The sequence below is a fragment of the Atta cephalotes genome (assembly GCF_000143395.1).
Source record: "Atta cephalotes unplaced genomic scaffold scaffold00033, whole genome shotgun sequence".
Lineage (NCBI taxonomy): Eukaryota > Metazoa > Arthropoda > Insecta > Hymenoptera > Formicidae > Atta > Atta cephalotes.
This window is the reverse complement of record NW_012130097.1, coordinates 3,281,102-3,298,632: the sequence shown is the minus strand read 5'-3', so window position 1 is coordinate 3,298,632 and position 17,531 is coordinate 3,281,102. Positions and strand designations below refer to the sequence as shown.

Genomic DNA, 17,531 nt, shown 5'->3' with positions numbered 1-17,531 from the left:
TAGTAGTAGTAGTAGTAGTAGTAGTGTGTAGTGTAGTAGTGTGTGTAGTAGTGTGTAGTGTAGTGTGTGTGTGTGTGTGTAGTGTGTGTGTGTGTGTGTGTGTGTAGTGTGTAGTGTGTGTGTGTGTGTGTGTGTGTGTGTGTGTGTGTGTGTGTGTGTGTGTGTGTGTGTGTGTGTGTGTGTGTGTGTGTGTGTGTGTGTGTGTGTGTGTGTGTGTGTGTGTGTGTGTGTGTGTGTGTGTGTGTATACACACTACACAATAGACTTTCTATTATAAAGATGAATGTATTATTATAGAATATGTTCGACAAATAAATTAACACATTTTATGACAATGTAATTTCTTTGATGTAGAAAAAATCATGAGATGTTATAAACTTACGATTAGGATAAGATAGCCAAGAGTACGCATTTTTTCTTTTATGTTGTATAATTAATACAAGAACCCGAGTTTGAACATTAAAATGCTACTTAAGCTATTCCTTAGAGTTTATTAAAGATTAAAATTTGTCAAGTATCAATTTGATACAAACACTCAGTTTTATAGGAGATTAATTTTAGTAAAAAAAATAAAAATGCGAACTCTTAGGAAATGTCTTCTCAACAGTACACACTATAAAAAAGTATCGCTTATTGTGATTAAAGTAAAAAAAATATATTTTTGGTTATATAAATCTTATATAAATCTTAATAAATTAACCATTTTTCATGTACAGAATTTATATATAGGTACAAGTTTATTTATACATACATACAAGTAGTTAATAATTCGATCGTTTATTCATAATTCGTACGTTTTAACCCAACTTTGAATCATCTTTAAAAAAAAATAATCATATGAATATTCTACTTACAAGAAAACTGATAATGAGATGAACTCTCAGATTATCAAATTAATAATTTTTTCGAAAGTCCTATATCTTTTACTTAAATTGTTTATTGTATGAGAGAAGTACAAATAAAATAATACTCCAGTAATTATTTCGAATATATAATTAACTTTTGTTTAGTCTCATCTTCACTTGTTGTACATAACGCTGCTGAAGACATAGGGCAGGATCTCCGTGAAAATATCGATTTTAGGATCCAGGCACCGACCGAGGCCCTCGATCACCAGCATACTAAGAATTACGCTGCTGAAGGATCCATCTTGCTTGACTCGGTGATTAATCATCGCGGAAAACAATTCCGACATAACGGTACTTATGTTTACCTGCAGATACCCACACGAAAAAAAAGAAAAATGGTCAAAATTAATATGTAATGCATCAATATCTAATTAATATTTAGCAATAAAATTAAAACGCATATGGAAATCATAATACACATATATAAAGTATAAATTAAAAGTATTATATTATAGATACCAATAAAAATAAATGGATAATATTGACAATATGTCCGGAAGACTACGATTCTTTTCTTTTACACATCTTTGTCACAAACACCAAAGAAAGTTATGGGGATTAAACAAAGTTCATTTGTTAAGGTATAAAAAATAATAAAATTTTTAACTATGATGATTATTGAACATACTTTTCTTATATAACTGTCTCTCAAAAGGAAAATGAAAATATTGTATGGATAGACAAAAGTCTTCAGATCAAGAGACGCCACAATCTCCTTTTCAAATGTCTTAAATGAAGAAATCAATAGATTATACTCATTATCAAATTTTGATAGCTGCGAATCATCACTTCTGTCTTCATATCTCCGTATTCAATTATTTGATCGAGAAGAAATGCGAGAAGTGAAAAACAAACAAAAAACATGAAAGTTGAGAAAAACAAGAGAAAAACAAGAAAATATGCATTTTCTTGAAATGAATTTCTTCGATGCAAATAAATATTTACTTTGCAATAATAAGTTGTGTATTAAATAAATATTTCGTTCCTTTGAGTAAATCATTTCGTACGTTTCAATTTCACTCCTATAAGTAATGATCATCGCTTATTTTATGAACTATAAAATTCTTACAGCAAATAAATATTAATCTCAAGTAACAGCTGTAGCTGTATAAGTCAAAAAGTGAATTTTTTAATTTTCTGTACTTTCTCGTGAAAGCCAATGCTTCGGATGTTTTTTGTATGTAGTTTAATTCTAAAAAGCAAAAACGATTTTTTAATTCATAAATCCAATTTGAAGGATATAATTAATGCCGAATGGAGTTTATGATAAAGTGGGACGATTACTAGAATTCCCTTAAGCTATGTAATTGATAGTAAACTACGATTTTATAAGTTCCCTTTAAATGCCGACGATCTCACACAATGTTTACGCGTACGGTCGTATTAAAAAACAAAAACAGAAGATTGATTCTGAAAAGCGATGAAATTAACACAGTCAAAGTTAAAAAGTTAAGAAATCTCTTATTACAATCGAGCGACTATCCTAGGAATAGAGATCGCAAAAAACGATACGCCGTTTTAGCGATCTCTTGAGCTTCAAAGAGAATATCTGTTACTAACGTTAAATGGATTGTTAAAGTGAGACTTGATAATATTTCTAATTGAACATTTGAAGCCATCTGGGTCGGGGGTCATGTGCGAACTATGCTCCAGGATATACTGCGCCGCCATTTCGCCCTATGTTAAATTTTGCATGTAAATCATCAATCGTTCATCTTTAAGAAATGTAAAACATACGACAAAACATGAAGCGAAATAAAATGCATATAAAACATAAATAAACAAATAGTGTATATATTGAGGAGTGGAAATTTAAAAAAAGTGTATCAAAAAATGCGATTGCAATTAAGTTTAAATTATTCGAAAAAAATTTACGTTCATATAGTCAATTGCTTTTATTGTAAATATTTTACCGTGTATTTTATATTGAATAAAATATTGAACAACCCAGCAAACGAGAATGGATTGAAATGAATTGAAATGGATCCAGATTTTCAGAAATATTGATTCACGAATGTTAAAATGAATGCTTTTCAATTCTGAATGCATTTTTATTCATTTAGGAATTGCATGGAGCATATCTCTATGCCTTTCAATCTAAAAATAATATTAGCTTTTTCTGTGCACAATACACACATTGTGAATACTGTTCAATTCAAAATTTTGAATAGGAAATGCAGTTTTCAATCCAATTGCATCCAATTGAATCCAATTGAATTCAATTAAATCAAAAAAAAGTATTCGCTATTTAAAATACGCATTCGAATAGAAAAAAAATTTCATTTTAATCCATCGTTTGCTGGGAACCCTTTGCCTAGAGACATCTGAAAAGATGTACTTCGAAAATGGATGTTTTGTCTCTGTTCATTTTCTTCACTAAAATATTAGAGAAAAGCACTTCGGTAAAGAAAAAAAAATAGAGAGGAAAAAGAATAAACATGTTTCTCCAGCTTATATAAGTTCCCCATTAAGAAGGCAAAAAGTGCATGTTAATAGAAAGTGAACATTTTTTCTCGGACTTACGTTTCTCGTTAACACCGAATAAAAAACATCTCGAAGATTTTGTCGGCAGCGTTCATTCAAAGATACCACAAGGCCGCAGTCCAATATAATCAGGCGTGAGTCGTGCTCTGCATAATCGGAGGTAATGACTCGCCAAAAAGTGTTGAACAGACTCGCCTTCGCGATTGTTTTCTCGACTAGAATATTGCCTGGGTGTAAGTCACAATGGATGAAGTTATCCTTAAATATCTACAATCAAACAGTTGTTCACACATTATTCTCAATCAAAAGTTGTACAATAATAAAGTGCTATGAAAAACAGGCCAATAAAAGTTTTACAATTAGATCTCGTTGGAATAAATCTAACATTAATTTTCTCAAAATAAGAAAATTTTAATTCACTTTCTTTAATGCGTTTCGGCAGATGTTAACAATGATGACAATAAATAATTAAAAGGCTTGATACAAACCGCTCTATTTTGGTACATTCATTATACCGATTGGAAATCGTTTGAGTTAGTTATATTAACCATTTGAAAGACCATCGTAATTCCTATCTTGGCGAGTCTCCGCTGTAAAATAGCATCATCGTATTCCAGATAATCTGATATCGGTGCACCTTCATGGAAACTCTCAACGAGTATCCTGCGACGAGTCAGATGTGTGTAAGGATATGGAAACACGATGTCATTTCTCTTCGAGAAATTCGCCGAAAATTTCACGAGATTAGAAGCTTCCAGTCGCATGTCAACCTTTATAAAAATTAATGTAATTAAATGCGTGCCATCGCATTTTCGCTCAGTTTTTAAACTACAGATCACTCGGAGATTGAATCCGGTACAATAGGAATGAATTATTGCTTAGATTATTCCTTGTTCTCGTCATAAATAAAGCAACTATTTCTTGTTGATTTTGTTTCGCGAACTCATAAAAGTTATGCAGGCTTCAACTAGTGTTGAGTAGTATCCACATGTATCTACATGTATCTAGATACATGGAGATACACTTTATGTATTCTTATGTAAACTATATCTGAGTCTTATCTGAGACATATTCAAGTTGGAACATCTGTATTTCAGAACTTTTTTCCAAAATTTCTTTTCAAATACATTTTCACGTACTTTCTGCCTCTAGTAGAAATACATATGTCCTTTTGATCATTTTTTATCTGATATACAGTCATTAATAGCTTGTATTACAACATATAGGTTACAGATTAGTAATAATAACCTTATATATATATTATTCTCTCAAATGTAGAAATAGTATAAATTATAATAATCAGAACTATTATAGTAAAATATAAAGATACGAATGGTAAATGAAAATAGCCATTTCTAATAATAAATGCAATCGTCATTATAGTGAACGAAATATGACCATTTTCTTAATATAATTATTTAAATAATAATAATAACTAAGAGATGTGGTGAGGAAAAAAATTTAATGCATTGTAATGATCTTATATTTCAATGTTGAAGCAGTTATAATGTGCATAGTTAAAACAATTCTAAATTTATAGTTAACTTCAAAATAACTATAAATTATAATATTTGCAACCATTTTTTTTTCTCTTAATGTAAGTATAACAATCTATATATTTAATACATAATATTAAGGCTACATCTTTTTCAGATTCTATCTAGTATGAATATGTAAAGATATAGTCGTAGGAATAAATTACTTGATTTTCCATTATGCGTGCGAATTCGTCGATGCAATCTGTGAAACTGAGCCAATGCAATTTTGGAATGAAGTACGTGACGCACTTGCAAAAACCACGCATTATTGCAATGTCCCTTCTGCGAATTGTATATAATACAGAATATATATAATAAAAAATATAGAATATCTTATATAATATATAATATAGAATATTTTTAGTATGTATTTAAATACACGGTCGTTCAGTGTGCAGTAAGCATTATGGTTCTGACGCGATGAATAACGTACTGACATTAATTCGCAACGCGAATTTGCATTCATTTGTCATGCAATTTATCGGCGATTGAACTTTGGCAGGAAATATTACTAAAAATTATTTGCGCAATATCTTAAAAAGGTACTTGAGTTGGCCTTCGATTCCAGGATGCAATATTTTTACCGCTATGGTTTGCAAATTTCTGGTACGCGGACTAGCAGATGCTAATTTGTCGCTTCCATTGAGAACTTTAGCTGAAATTGAAACATTTTATAAAAGACCAAATAAAGAAAAATAAAAAATTAAAGACAATGAGAAAACCCAAATATAATACTATGAAAAAAAAATGAAAATAAAATTTTATGTCAAATACATTTTATGTCAAATACTTCGAACAATAAGTAACATATATCTTATAAAATATATTTTATAAAAAAATAAAATTAATTTAACTTAAAGATAAAGGATTTTTAAAATTATATACTGACAATGTTAACACATACAATACTGACTTTTCGATTAAAATATATGATACCTCTTTTAAAAATTGATTATGAATAGTCATTGAATATTCGCTAATTATCAGCAAAAAATTTAATTTAACGACTAAGATCTTGCGAATAATAGAAGGAATAAGGAATTAGGAATGAATGAACGATTTTAATTTATCATAAATCGGATACATCGAAATACATAGTTTCTGATATGTTGAAATTATTATTGTTGAAATCATTATTCCTTATTCTTCCTTATTCCTGCTATTGTGCGCAGCCTCTAACTGTTCAAGAATACAGGACAATTCATAGAATAAGAGACAACTGAAAATCGTCAGATAATTCATGTGAAACCACTCACAATAAGAACTGCAGATCTATAACATTCGTCCTCAGCGATTACGTGATGATAATCTTGTTTATTCATTTAACTATTACAAATTTAATTTAACTGTTAAATGTCGATCAACTTCTGTTATCACACTTGATTAGTTTGTGATATTAATGTAAATTTAGCTGACGAAGGACTCGGTGGATTCCAAAAAGAGTTCTTATCTTAGAGTAATTTATTTAATAAATGATTCAATTGTCATCCAAAAAGCTTGTTAGCTCAATCATCGTTCATTACTTGATTTAATATATTACTTTGCATAATACGAGATTTTATACGTTTAATTTAAATATATATATATATATATATATACTTGTTATTTTTTTATTATTAAGAAGCACTAGTTCTTATACTTTCTCTTCCAATTTATTCCCGCTCCGAATAACTCATTATCTCTGCTCATTGCATCGTCCGTCGCAATTGAGAATAATCATTAGAAATTTAGAAAAGTAACGAAGATGAGTGGAACGTTCACCATGCCTGGCGCCCAACTTAAGTTAGAAAAGTTTCGCGATAATTCTGCTTGGCTATTGACTTGAAATATCGATATGAAATCACTGACTGTTGAATAATGACAATATAAAACGCGACGAAGTTATCAATCGAGACTATGGCACATACAAATTTGGCGCCAGGCACGAGTATTTTAATTTTTCAAATTAATTGAACCTTTCTTAAATTAATTTCATTAAAAAAAATTTTGTTTTCGAAGCAAATCGAAATAAATTCGCTTTAATATCGAAATAATGAAGTAATCATAACAAAATTAAACTATACAATTTATGAGTCTAGCGCATTGAATATATCTTCTTGTAAAGAACGTTTATAAAACAGACATCGAAATAAGCTTCAAATTTAGAGCAACATTTTGATTCGACGGACTTTGTTAATTTTGATATTCATTTAATATCGATTCATTTCTCGCTGGGTTAGCAATCGTAACATTCATTTCGATTTCTATATATTCAAACATATCATAAGAGAAAAGCCATTCGTTAAAAATGTTTTAAAACAACATTTCAATAATATCGCATTGTTCATTATAGAGCTGTGACCGACCTGATTTCTTTGCACGTATAGGGTAGATAGTTCAACAGTGAATACATTATGAACCATTATTTCGTAATCAGATTGTTGAACGTTATCAGATTGTGCTGCTATCATGCAACTACTCGCATTTGAACCCCTCCTCGGCTCCTCAGTCGATTGGCAGATCGCGCCAAGGATGATCATGTCACATTTTAAGAATTTTGGGTTGCAAAATTTTTTTCGTAAGTTTTACGCACTTTTTATGTTTTTGTTGTTATGTCTATCATTTTTTTCATTATATAATAATTTTGTATGCACATTTGGCTTTATTATTCTGTAAGCAACTTTTTCTATTATATTATTTTATCACATTATTTAGGAGATTATCATGGAAAAAATTAAGTGATCTATAACGAATCATTTTGACGTAGTGAACAATGAATCATGGTATATTGTAACCTACATAATCTTTTTTATGATAATCTTCAAAATAATAATTCATTGTAATAATTATTTAGAATACAGCCTTTCCCCCCATCTAAAATCTCAATAAAAATATATTTATTTGACGCGTTTCACTCAAAACGGAAGAAAAACGGTGTTCGACTTTGTGAATCCTCACCATTTTATAATTATCTATTTTATAAATAAACATTTTAAAATATAGCAAAACTAAAATAATCTCAACAATTTGCAATATAAAACGTATAGTTTATTATTAAAAATAGCCTTCATTTTGTATCCACATCCCTTGTACACAATGAATCATTTCCCGATTTTTTAAATAATCGAAATTGTGGCTAAATTAAAAAAATAACTTAAAAGTCATTGTTTATAATATGTAGTCAATTAAAATTCATAAACTGTATGCCAAAATTCAGATCTTCAATTCAATAATTGAAAGAGATATAAGCTTCTGAAATTTACATGGTTCATTGTTGAACCACTTATTTAATACAGCTATGGTATTGGGTTGTCCGGAAAGTTCATGCCGATTTTGAAGGAAAATTGAAACGCAGAAGATTTAAATTTTAGTATACATTTATTAAATTTAAATCTTTTGCGGCACGAACTTTCCGAATAATCCAAATTCGTTTTATCTCTCGGAGACACTCCGAATGATACTCAGCGTACTTGAAATACTGAATGATACCCAGTGTACTTGAAATATAGGATTCACACTACAATATCCATCATATGACATTTGACATTCATTGTTACGATGAATGTCGAATATCGTACATAGTGTGAATCCTAAAAATCAAATACGCGGGGTTCATTCGAAGCGATTCCGAGTAGTTCCCGAGAGACAAAACGAACAATGCGAATTTAAATCTATCCAAATAGAATCAAATATTAAATATGAATGCTTCGTTATTCTAGATGAAACTATAACAAAAGTGATTTTTCGCGAAATCGCCTGTGTGATTTCTACCGCGGCGATGTTAGATGTGCGCAAGGAAAATGATAAAAATATTTCTGAACTTACTATCCGCGAAATGCGATATCTGAGACTCCCATGTTGCATTCTGATCGATCCATGCTTTATACACCTAAATCAATTTTGGACGATGAAAAGTCGCGCAAATAACATTCATTCCATCGCAAATGTATATCCAATTCGTATGCGACAAGTATATGCGAATCCATGACATAAAAGAACAGATGTACCATTCCCATGGATGTGCAGTCATTTAAAATAAAAAGCCAATCAGAAATTGTCCAGAATGTCAGAATTCTATATGGCTGCAAAGGCCATGGTCAAAGTCTCGCTACAAATGCTTTTGATGCGACCAATTAGAAGAAAGAATTTTACAAACTGATTAATTCAACAAACTAATTAAAAAACGCTTCAAAGCGTTTGCAGCATCGTGTTGACCATATCCAAAGTAATCCACTGCACTGCTGTACATTTACTCCATTTCGCTCTGCATTTCTGGGCAATTCTTGTCTGACTACGATCGTTATGACACGTGATATCATATATAATGATATACCTGTCTTTTTACATCATGTGCGAATCTATCTTATACTCGCGCCCACCTTATCTCTGCATAGAATCCTATATATGAGAGAAACGACATTCATCCTTACTACCATCTCTAGCATATGTTCAGCACTGCCATGTTTGGCCCGCTCTAGTTGACCAATTCCGTCATACTCCATTTACTCTATTATAAGAATCATGAACTCCGTCAGGATAAGATTAAGCAAGTATTAATGTTTTTATTGTTGAATAATGTAACGATTAAGTGTAATGCAATTACAAATGTCACATAAAAAGATAAACGATATATTGTATACCTAGGTATGTGTATATATATCAGACAATTAGTAGAAAGGAAACAGATGATAACTTTCCACTGTGGGCACAATATGGCAACTTTAATTGGATAAGGGATATCACCAGAAATCATGACGTCGATGTCGCTTCTCTCAAGGTGCCGTTACATGTCAGCATCGAGCGTCAGAGCATGCGCAGGTATGTGCAGATATGTTTAATAATTTTATTGTAATTGAAATACCGAATGATACCCAGTGCACTTGAAATATAGGATTCACACTACAATATCCATCATATGACATTTGACATTCATTGTTACGATGAATGTCGAATACATAGTGTGAATCCTAAAAATCCTTCAAATACGCGGGGTTCATTCGAAGCGATTCCGAGTAGTTCCCGAGAGACAAAACGAACAATGCTAATTTAATGTACGAGATATAATGTACGAGATAATAATGTACGAGAAATAAATGCTAATAATGGAATCTTGTAGTTTACACTGTTTAATATAAATAAATATAAATTTTAAGCATTATATGTTAGGATAGTAATATATATCAAAACATAACCTCTCATAATTTATCATTTTGCGTCAAGAAGCTGCGCAAAAGATTATTACGCAGGAGTCTGGAGATTCAAATTTCTGCGCAGTAATCAGCAGTAATCTTTTGCGCAGATGTTCGACGCTTGACGCTTGCATGTAATCTTGCATGACATCTTCATATAATATATAAAATTCTAGGGCTGCATACCTGCGCACAGCATCCTGAGCCAATTGGTTCCTTGCCGTCAAACTTCACAAATAAATTCTGCCAGGAAGGGCCATATGTCGCTTCGAGTAGATGCTCTGTATACAACCATGAATGCGGTGTCGCATTTCGTTGTAGTTGCGAAAGCGTGTCGCAAATATCCCGTGGAAAGACATCCCATCGCGTGGAAATCCATTGACCGAACTTGACGAAAATTGGTCCGAGGAACTCGATACCTGCGGAAAAATACGACTTCTTTTCTTGAATTATTCTTTGCAACAAGATTCTCTTTCGCAAACGAAAATCTACTGATCGTCTCATTTCGAATGACATATATAGTAGTCGATGCAAATTCTCATTAGATTAAAAGTTTTATTAATATTTTCTAATATATGTTGTATTCTGTAATTTACATTCTTTGGGATTTATTAGAGAATAATTTCAAGTCTTCCCGTTTGTGCTCCCTGCTTATGCCCGCAGCACAGACTCTTGCATAACGCATAGTATAAGGAAATCAATCAATTAAAATTATTCTTTTCCATGGAATGGGAGAAAAGGAAAGATTCTGAGTTGATTCTTATACAGATGTTTATGTGGCTATGCAAGTTGTGTAGATATAGAAAATTATCAAATCGCATTTCTTCTATAAAGACGCACGTAAAATGTGATTGGATAATTTTCTTTATGCATAAATTTATGCAATTATGCAAGTTTGTGTGAATATACTTTTATGGACCTTCTATAATGCCTGCAGTCAATTTGGACGCGCTTCAAGCGCTTGTAATTATCATTCTGTCGTTATTGTTCATTAGACCTAAAATAAGAATAGAAGTACTGAAAAGCGTAAGTACTAAAAATTTTCAAATCGACCGCAGCCAATAGAGATAAATTTTCGCGAGCTGCTTTAACCAACTGTTTTAGCAATAAAACGATGATGTGATCCAAACTCTTGATATTCGCCAATTTTGATGACTATCACGTAATCTTTTTTGTCATTAAAACAGCCGGTTTGAGCAGTTCGTGAAAATTTATCTTAAGCCATTAATCATAAGAGAACGTTTATATTAGCCGTAATTATATGCCGTAATCTATAAAAATTGACCAATCACCTTCAAGTATTCCTTTCTTACTGCCGAATGAGAGAGGAATACTTGACTGTGATTAGTTAAGTATTCAATTCTTAGATTATGGCATATACGGTTATATATAAATGCTCCCTAAATCAGAAGTCAGAATTTAAAAATTAATCATAATCACAATCATCAATTTTTAGTTTTTGACATCTGATTTATGACTAATAGCTTATTGTAGAAGGCCCATTAGATTTAAGTGAATTGAGCAAAACCCAATTCTTACAGTCTAAAAATATAAGGGCGGAATTCATAGATATTGGCTGTGTTCAGCAAAGAAAAACTAATCAGTTAGCGATTCTTTTAGTGATTCTTTAATATGATTGATAACTATTGCTAACATTTTGTTTACCTTTTTGTAGGATGATGGGAAACAAATTCGCATAGGTCAAGCGTGTAATCAAGTATGTGATAAGCAGGATGGTGATAACCGTGCTTATAATCGCAATCCTCGCTAATACGAGAATCATCTCTTGCGCGTCTACGAGAAAACCGTTCTTTTGCTTTTCTTCGTTTTCTTTATAGGTAGGCCACATTGTTTGCAGTTCACGGATCTGCGCACGAGGTTTGCAGAAGAGTGCAGTCGAAGCAAGGTTGTGATTGATCCATTGGTTAGAATACTCACCGCGACAACGCGTCGGCGACGGATGAAAGTGACGCCCTCGAGGACGATAATATAATCGTCGGCACGTAATTTCACTATAGCGACAAAGGCTCGTGAATAGTCGCATGAGATTAGATGTAATGATACCGCGATTCATAATTTCCAAAGTACAAAAGAGTAAGAAAGGCTATGTTTTATGATCGGCAACGATATTTCCTTATGTGTCCATGTTCACGAGTTTATACCAAATTTCTTATCTTTTTGAAATAAATTTTTCTTGATTTGATCGCCAGCGCGCTTACGCGCACTTTTCCGGTACGTCTTGCGCATTCCATCTGCGGAAGCAGAGAAAAACCTAAGAGAGACTCTACCGGCCTTTTCCACATCGAAATCGCATACACTACCGCCAGTACATCCATTTTCAGTTTGAGGACTACGTAATTACATACATTTTCTGACACTATCGATAAAATCGTATCGTCAAAAATAAATGTGGTTCGTCTCTGTACTAAATCTTCAGGCTAGAGGGTGTGATCCACTTGACGCTACAAATGTTTCGAAGCATTTGATTGACCAATCAAAAAATACTTCGAACATGTAGCATCAAGTGGACTGTAGACGCGTGCCGACTATCTTGACTGTGATTAGTCAATTCTTAAAGATTACGACATATGGCTGGTTATGGCCAATATAAACACTCCCTCAGGATCTCTAGTCAATTCTACTAAATAACAAATGCGATTGGTCAGTTAAATTAAACGCATTGGCCTAGTTTTCACAGAGGATTTAATCTGAATAAGAATCAACTACTCGAGCATTCCCTGTCATTCGATTGTAACAGGGAAATACTTGATTGTGATTGGTTGGTTTTTACATTCTGATCCGGATTAATCCTCGGTGGAAACTAGGTCATTGTAAAGTTACATCCTGTAGCGAGAAATACCAAAAACTCATACTCATGTGGCCATAGAGCATGCTGCAAAGAAATGTGATCATAGCGCATGCTCGCTTCATAGTATTCGTGGCTGACACTTTTCCTAACCTGAGTAGTCGTTTTAACAATTAATATGTTGGTCTATAAGTTAGAGTGACGCTTTCTTTCAAATTCATCTTTGTCGTGCAAAAACGAATGGAATGAGCCTAATTTCATTAAAGTCAGTGAGGAAGACAAAATTTTATTACCAACTCTTTCGATAGGAAGATTAAATAAGATGACAGTGAGTTTATATTTCACATGTTTTTTCGCAATGAATGTTCATTCTTATTTAATCGACGTTTTCATAAGGAACGTTCCGATTGTTTAGATTACTCGTATTATGAATCCTCTTGCGTGTACTATTATTATCAAGCGACAAAATACATTCACATCTGGTATTGCTTTGAAGCTGTTTGCACTGTGTACGATTAATGATTTGTACAACATAATCTGGATGCTGTTTTCTTGCTATGTTATACTGTGTTTTTGTGGAAAATGGTTGTCTTTACAATTACAATGCAAAACTACACATATAATTTATATATATATATATATATATATAAATTATAGGCTTAAATATAAGATCCAACTATGAATAGGAGTATAAAACTTCTGACTATAGATTTGTAGAATCGACTTAATGGTCCATATCCACACAAATTTGCATAGTCGCATAAACGCATAAAGAAAATTATCCAATCACATTTTACATGCGATTTTATAAGAGAAATGCAATTGAATAATTTTCTGTATGCATATGTGTACCCTAATGGTGTGGATATACCCTAATTTGTGTGAATATACCCTAATGGTTGCCTAATTCTACTTCAGCCAATCACTATGTAGCGAGTCTATCACAATTGGCTGAAATAGAATCGGACAACTATTGATCGTAATCGTTAACCCGTAGTCTGATTGCATTTTCGGCCTGATCGGGTTTGCAACCTGAGTTGGAAGATGTTTTACTATTGATTGATGTTACACGCTCTACCAATAGGAGAACACGAAATATAATGAACTCAATCCAATGTATCGATTATGTAATTTTCTCTAAGACGGAAACATGAAAAGTGAAAATTTTTTGACGAGTGTGTGTATATATATATACATACATACACATGTAAGCATACACATACATTCATACATAAAAATGTTCATTTTTCACGTTTTCTCTAAAAAAAAAGTTACATGATCGCGTTATTTACTGAAAAAAATAATAAATAATTTATAATATATCGATAAGTTATTTTTTCCGTTACAAGTAACGAATAAAAGTAACTAATTACAAATAAAAAGTTATTTTTTTCAATAATGAATAGAGTTGCCAAAAAGTCTCGGTCGCACGAAAAGAGCATATATACATTGATTAACAAAAAGAGTATACTTTCGAAAAAAAAAAGAAAAAATGAGGTGGTTTTTTTTATTTTAAATGCTGAATGTAATAGAATGAAATTTCTAAAATGTAATTTTGATTGATTTTATTCAATAAAATTTTTCATAAAATTATAAATGTTTATTCACATTTTACTTTTTAATGAGATTTTTTTAACGTTAATAGAACTGAGAAAATAAAATTGATTCATATATTCCACGTACTTTGCAACTTATAAGTTTTTTCAACAAATATATATAACCAAATCTTTAATAAAATCCCTATAATATATAATATACAAACATGTTGTAATATATAAATAAATGTATGTATAAATATTTATACATTACATGTTCAAAGCGAACACAGTACAAGCCAAGTAAAACTTTTTTATACAATAATAAAATAATAAATATTAAATAATTTTTTTGTCTTATTTTTTTCCAAAAAAACTACAATATATAAAAAAAAAATAAAATATATATGCAATAAGTGAAAAGTAAGAATACACTATTTTTCGACTTCAAAAAGAATATGGGAGATCGAGGCTAAATGGGCACTGAAACTAAGCTAGCATTTGAATTTTGAGTGGCAAAAATATCTTATGAGTTCCCAATTTATTTTGTAGAAGGCATCTTGTGTGTCTTCTTTACTAAGGAAGTTTGGTTAGTTCGGATGTTATTATGTTTAGGTAGTTAAACGTGTTTTCGATCAAGTTAAAAATAATTTTTGAAATTTCATTTTTCGAATCACATTTTTGTGTATATGGATGAAATAAAATTGCAAACACTAAAACTTTTTATTGCCATCTTATAGTCTTATACTTATAGTCTTATAGTCTTATAGTCTTATACACTCTATAAAACGTTAATAATTATTTGACTAAAATTGTTTATTTTATTATTGAAAACTGCAATTGAAAAGAAAGTCCTCATTTAATCTTGGTCTCCCTTATGTACTCTTAAAAGATTATGGTTAGCAATTCTAGTAATGAGTGACTTTTCCAACTAATATTAAAATTATCGTTATAAAAAGATTCGCAACATCAAATTGTTATTATAACAAAGTAAAACGTACTTCTATTTCCCGTTAAAATCTTTTTTAACTTTAACATTACACAAAAGTAATGAAAAAGATCACGAATTTCTAAGTAACGATAATGCGTTACTTTTTAAAATTAGTGACAAATAATAGTAACAATTAAGTTTAACATTTAAAAAAAATTAGTAGTAACATCTATTTTTATGAATAATATTCTCAATCCCGAGTACTCGTAATGTAAATCATAGCTTAGAATTAATTGGACGTAATTCCTGAACGTACCCCTGTACAGACAAAGAAAGGTAAAGTATTGACCAAAGGAGCAAAGCAAATAAAGGAAGAGAATGTCTCTACGCTGAGTTTTTACATCTACATGGCTTTAGGCGCAATGGGAATATACTTCATAACGATGATGTTGCGTGAATTCAACGCACTGACAATAGTAAGTTGAATCTCGTGTCTGATGAGGGTGACTCTGATGAGCTCCGATGGCCTCGTTGTAGGAGCTATAGTTGAGCATACATTGGAGCATTCGACGCGAACAAATCTATGGATACCGATATAACTCTATAGCTATATGAAATCCCTAACTGTGTATTATTGTTACAGAGTCTAATGGCATTTTCTGCAATTATATATATAGGAAGCTACCAATTCATGTCGTACATGGCTCGCGCCACGTACTCTGAATCCGGCCAGCTCCTGGATCCAGGTGTTGATCTCAATATGGAAGGTGGTATAGCAGAGTAAGTTTTTGCTATAACTGTACTCTTCTCATCATTATTACTTTCTCCCTAGATAGCATGAGGACATCCAGTATTGGACATTCACTTCTAGACATTGGAATGTTCATAGAATGTCCAAATTAGATCTGTCAGATTCATGAAATATATATTTGTTATATGAATTGAATTTAAAATGGACATCCTTGGAATGTCTACTATTATCTGGATCCTATTGTTTATTGAACAAAATATCATAATTTTGTTTACAGACATTTCAAAGATTTAATCATATTAACGTCAGGAGTGCAAATTCTGTCCCTTATTTCGAACTACTTTTGGTTATTGTGGCTTTTGGTAGGTATTTCGATAAATCATTTGCATTGCTTTTCTTATTCAATGTCACAAAAAGACCGCATATATGTGGAATTCTTGTTATTGCATATTTTGGAAATTCTACAGGTACCATTAAGGGGAAGCTGGGTGCTCTGGAAACAAATTTTGGCTCCGTGGTTCTTTGCTCAGCCACAAGAGCAATCTGAGATGAACGAAAAGAAAATGCGCAAGTTAGAAAGGAAAATGGCAAAGCGATATCAATGAAATTGAGCAACTTCGTTGCTATACAATAAGAAAATTCCATTGAATTATACCTGATTTAACCAAGGGGATGGTAGTAAGTTCAAAAAACTGGAAAGAGACAAAAATTTGGAAAATTTAAGATTTTTTTCTTGTCAAGAAAATTGAGACTGTGGTTCGACATTTATATAGGATAAATATTAAATGAAACAAGATTTTGGAGGTTTTTACAAAAATGTACGAAACAAGGAAACACTTTCACAGAATTAGGAGGAAAATGGCAAAATGAGAAAGATTTTTCGCCTTTACTTCTTTGCATTTTAAACAATTGATTCTCGGCAGACTGCAATCCATTTTATTATGTCTATAAGTAACGAGACATTTCTTATTCGATAGTATTTGTAAATTCATTCCTATATAAAAAGTCGGAAGCAATACTAAATTATATACATTATTATTGGAAAGTTAATCTTAATTAAATATATTCAAAAAGAGATATTACATTAAAGTAGGAAAATAAAGAAAATCTTAAAGTCATTTAAAGTTGAATAATAGATGACCGGAATAATCATAAGATCAGTCCAGTGGAACAGTCATAACATACATAATTGTAACTGTTAATAGTAAAAACAAAGAATCCCATGTTCTCAGTGGATTCCATTGATTTTTCCACTAGCTTATAATATATTAATAAATATTACTTCCATCACTTTATTTATATAGGAATAAAACTACTCCTGGATAAGAAATATCTCGATTTGTTAATCTTTACCTAACTTTGTTAATTATGCTAATGTAAATGATCCTTTTGTAATTATAGCGATAATAC

The 17,531-nt window shown here is 31.4% G+C and overlaps 2 protein-coding genes across 2 annotated transcripts; one reads left to right on the top strand and one right to left on the bottom strand.

The window, feature by feature from the left end:
• Positions 1-1,018: 1,018 nt before the first annotated feature.
• On the bottom strand, positions 1,019-11,947 carry LOC105621464 (uncharacterized aarF domain-containing protein kinase 2-like). The gene is made up of 9 exons (XM_012202932.1): positions 11,764-11,947; positions 10,285-10,517; positions 8,735-8,798; positions 5,477-5,585; positions 5,095-5,212; positions 3,941-4,162; positions 3,432-3,659; positions 2,469-2,585; positions 1,019-1,213 (listed from the first exon to the last, which is right to left on the bottom strand). The coding sequence occupies exons 1-9, from the start codon at positions 11,945-11,947 to the stop codon at positions 1,019-1,021; spliced, it is 1,470 nt and encodes a 489-aa protein (XP_012058322.1).
• Positions 11,948-13,226: 1,279 nt separating this feature from the next.
• On the top strand, positions 13,227-16,726 carry LOC105621463 (transmembrane protein 208). Its single transcript, XM_012202931.1, has 5 exons — positions 13,227-13,232; positions 15,697-15,846; positions 16,014-16,150; positions 16,399-16,483; positions 16,589-16,726. The coding sequence occupies exons 1-5, from the start codon at positions 13,227-13,229 to the stop codon at positions 16,724-16,726; spliced, it is 516 nt and encodes a 171-aa protein (XP_012058321.1).
• Positions 16,727-17,531: the final 805 nt, after the last annotated feature.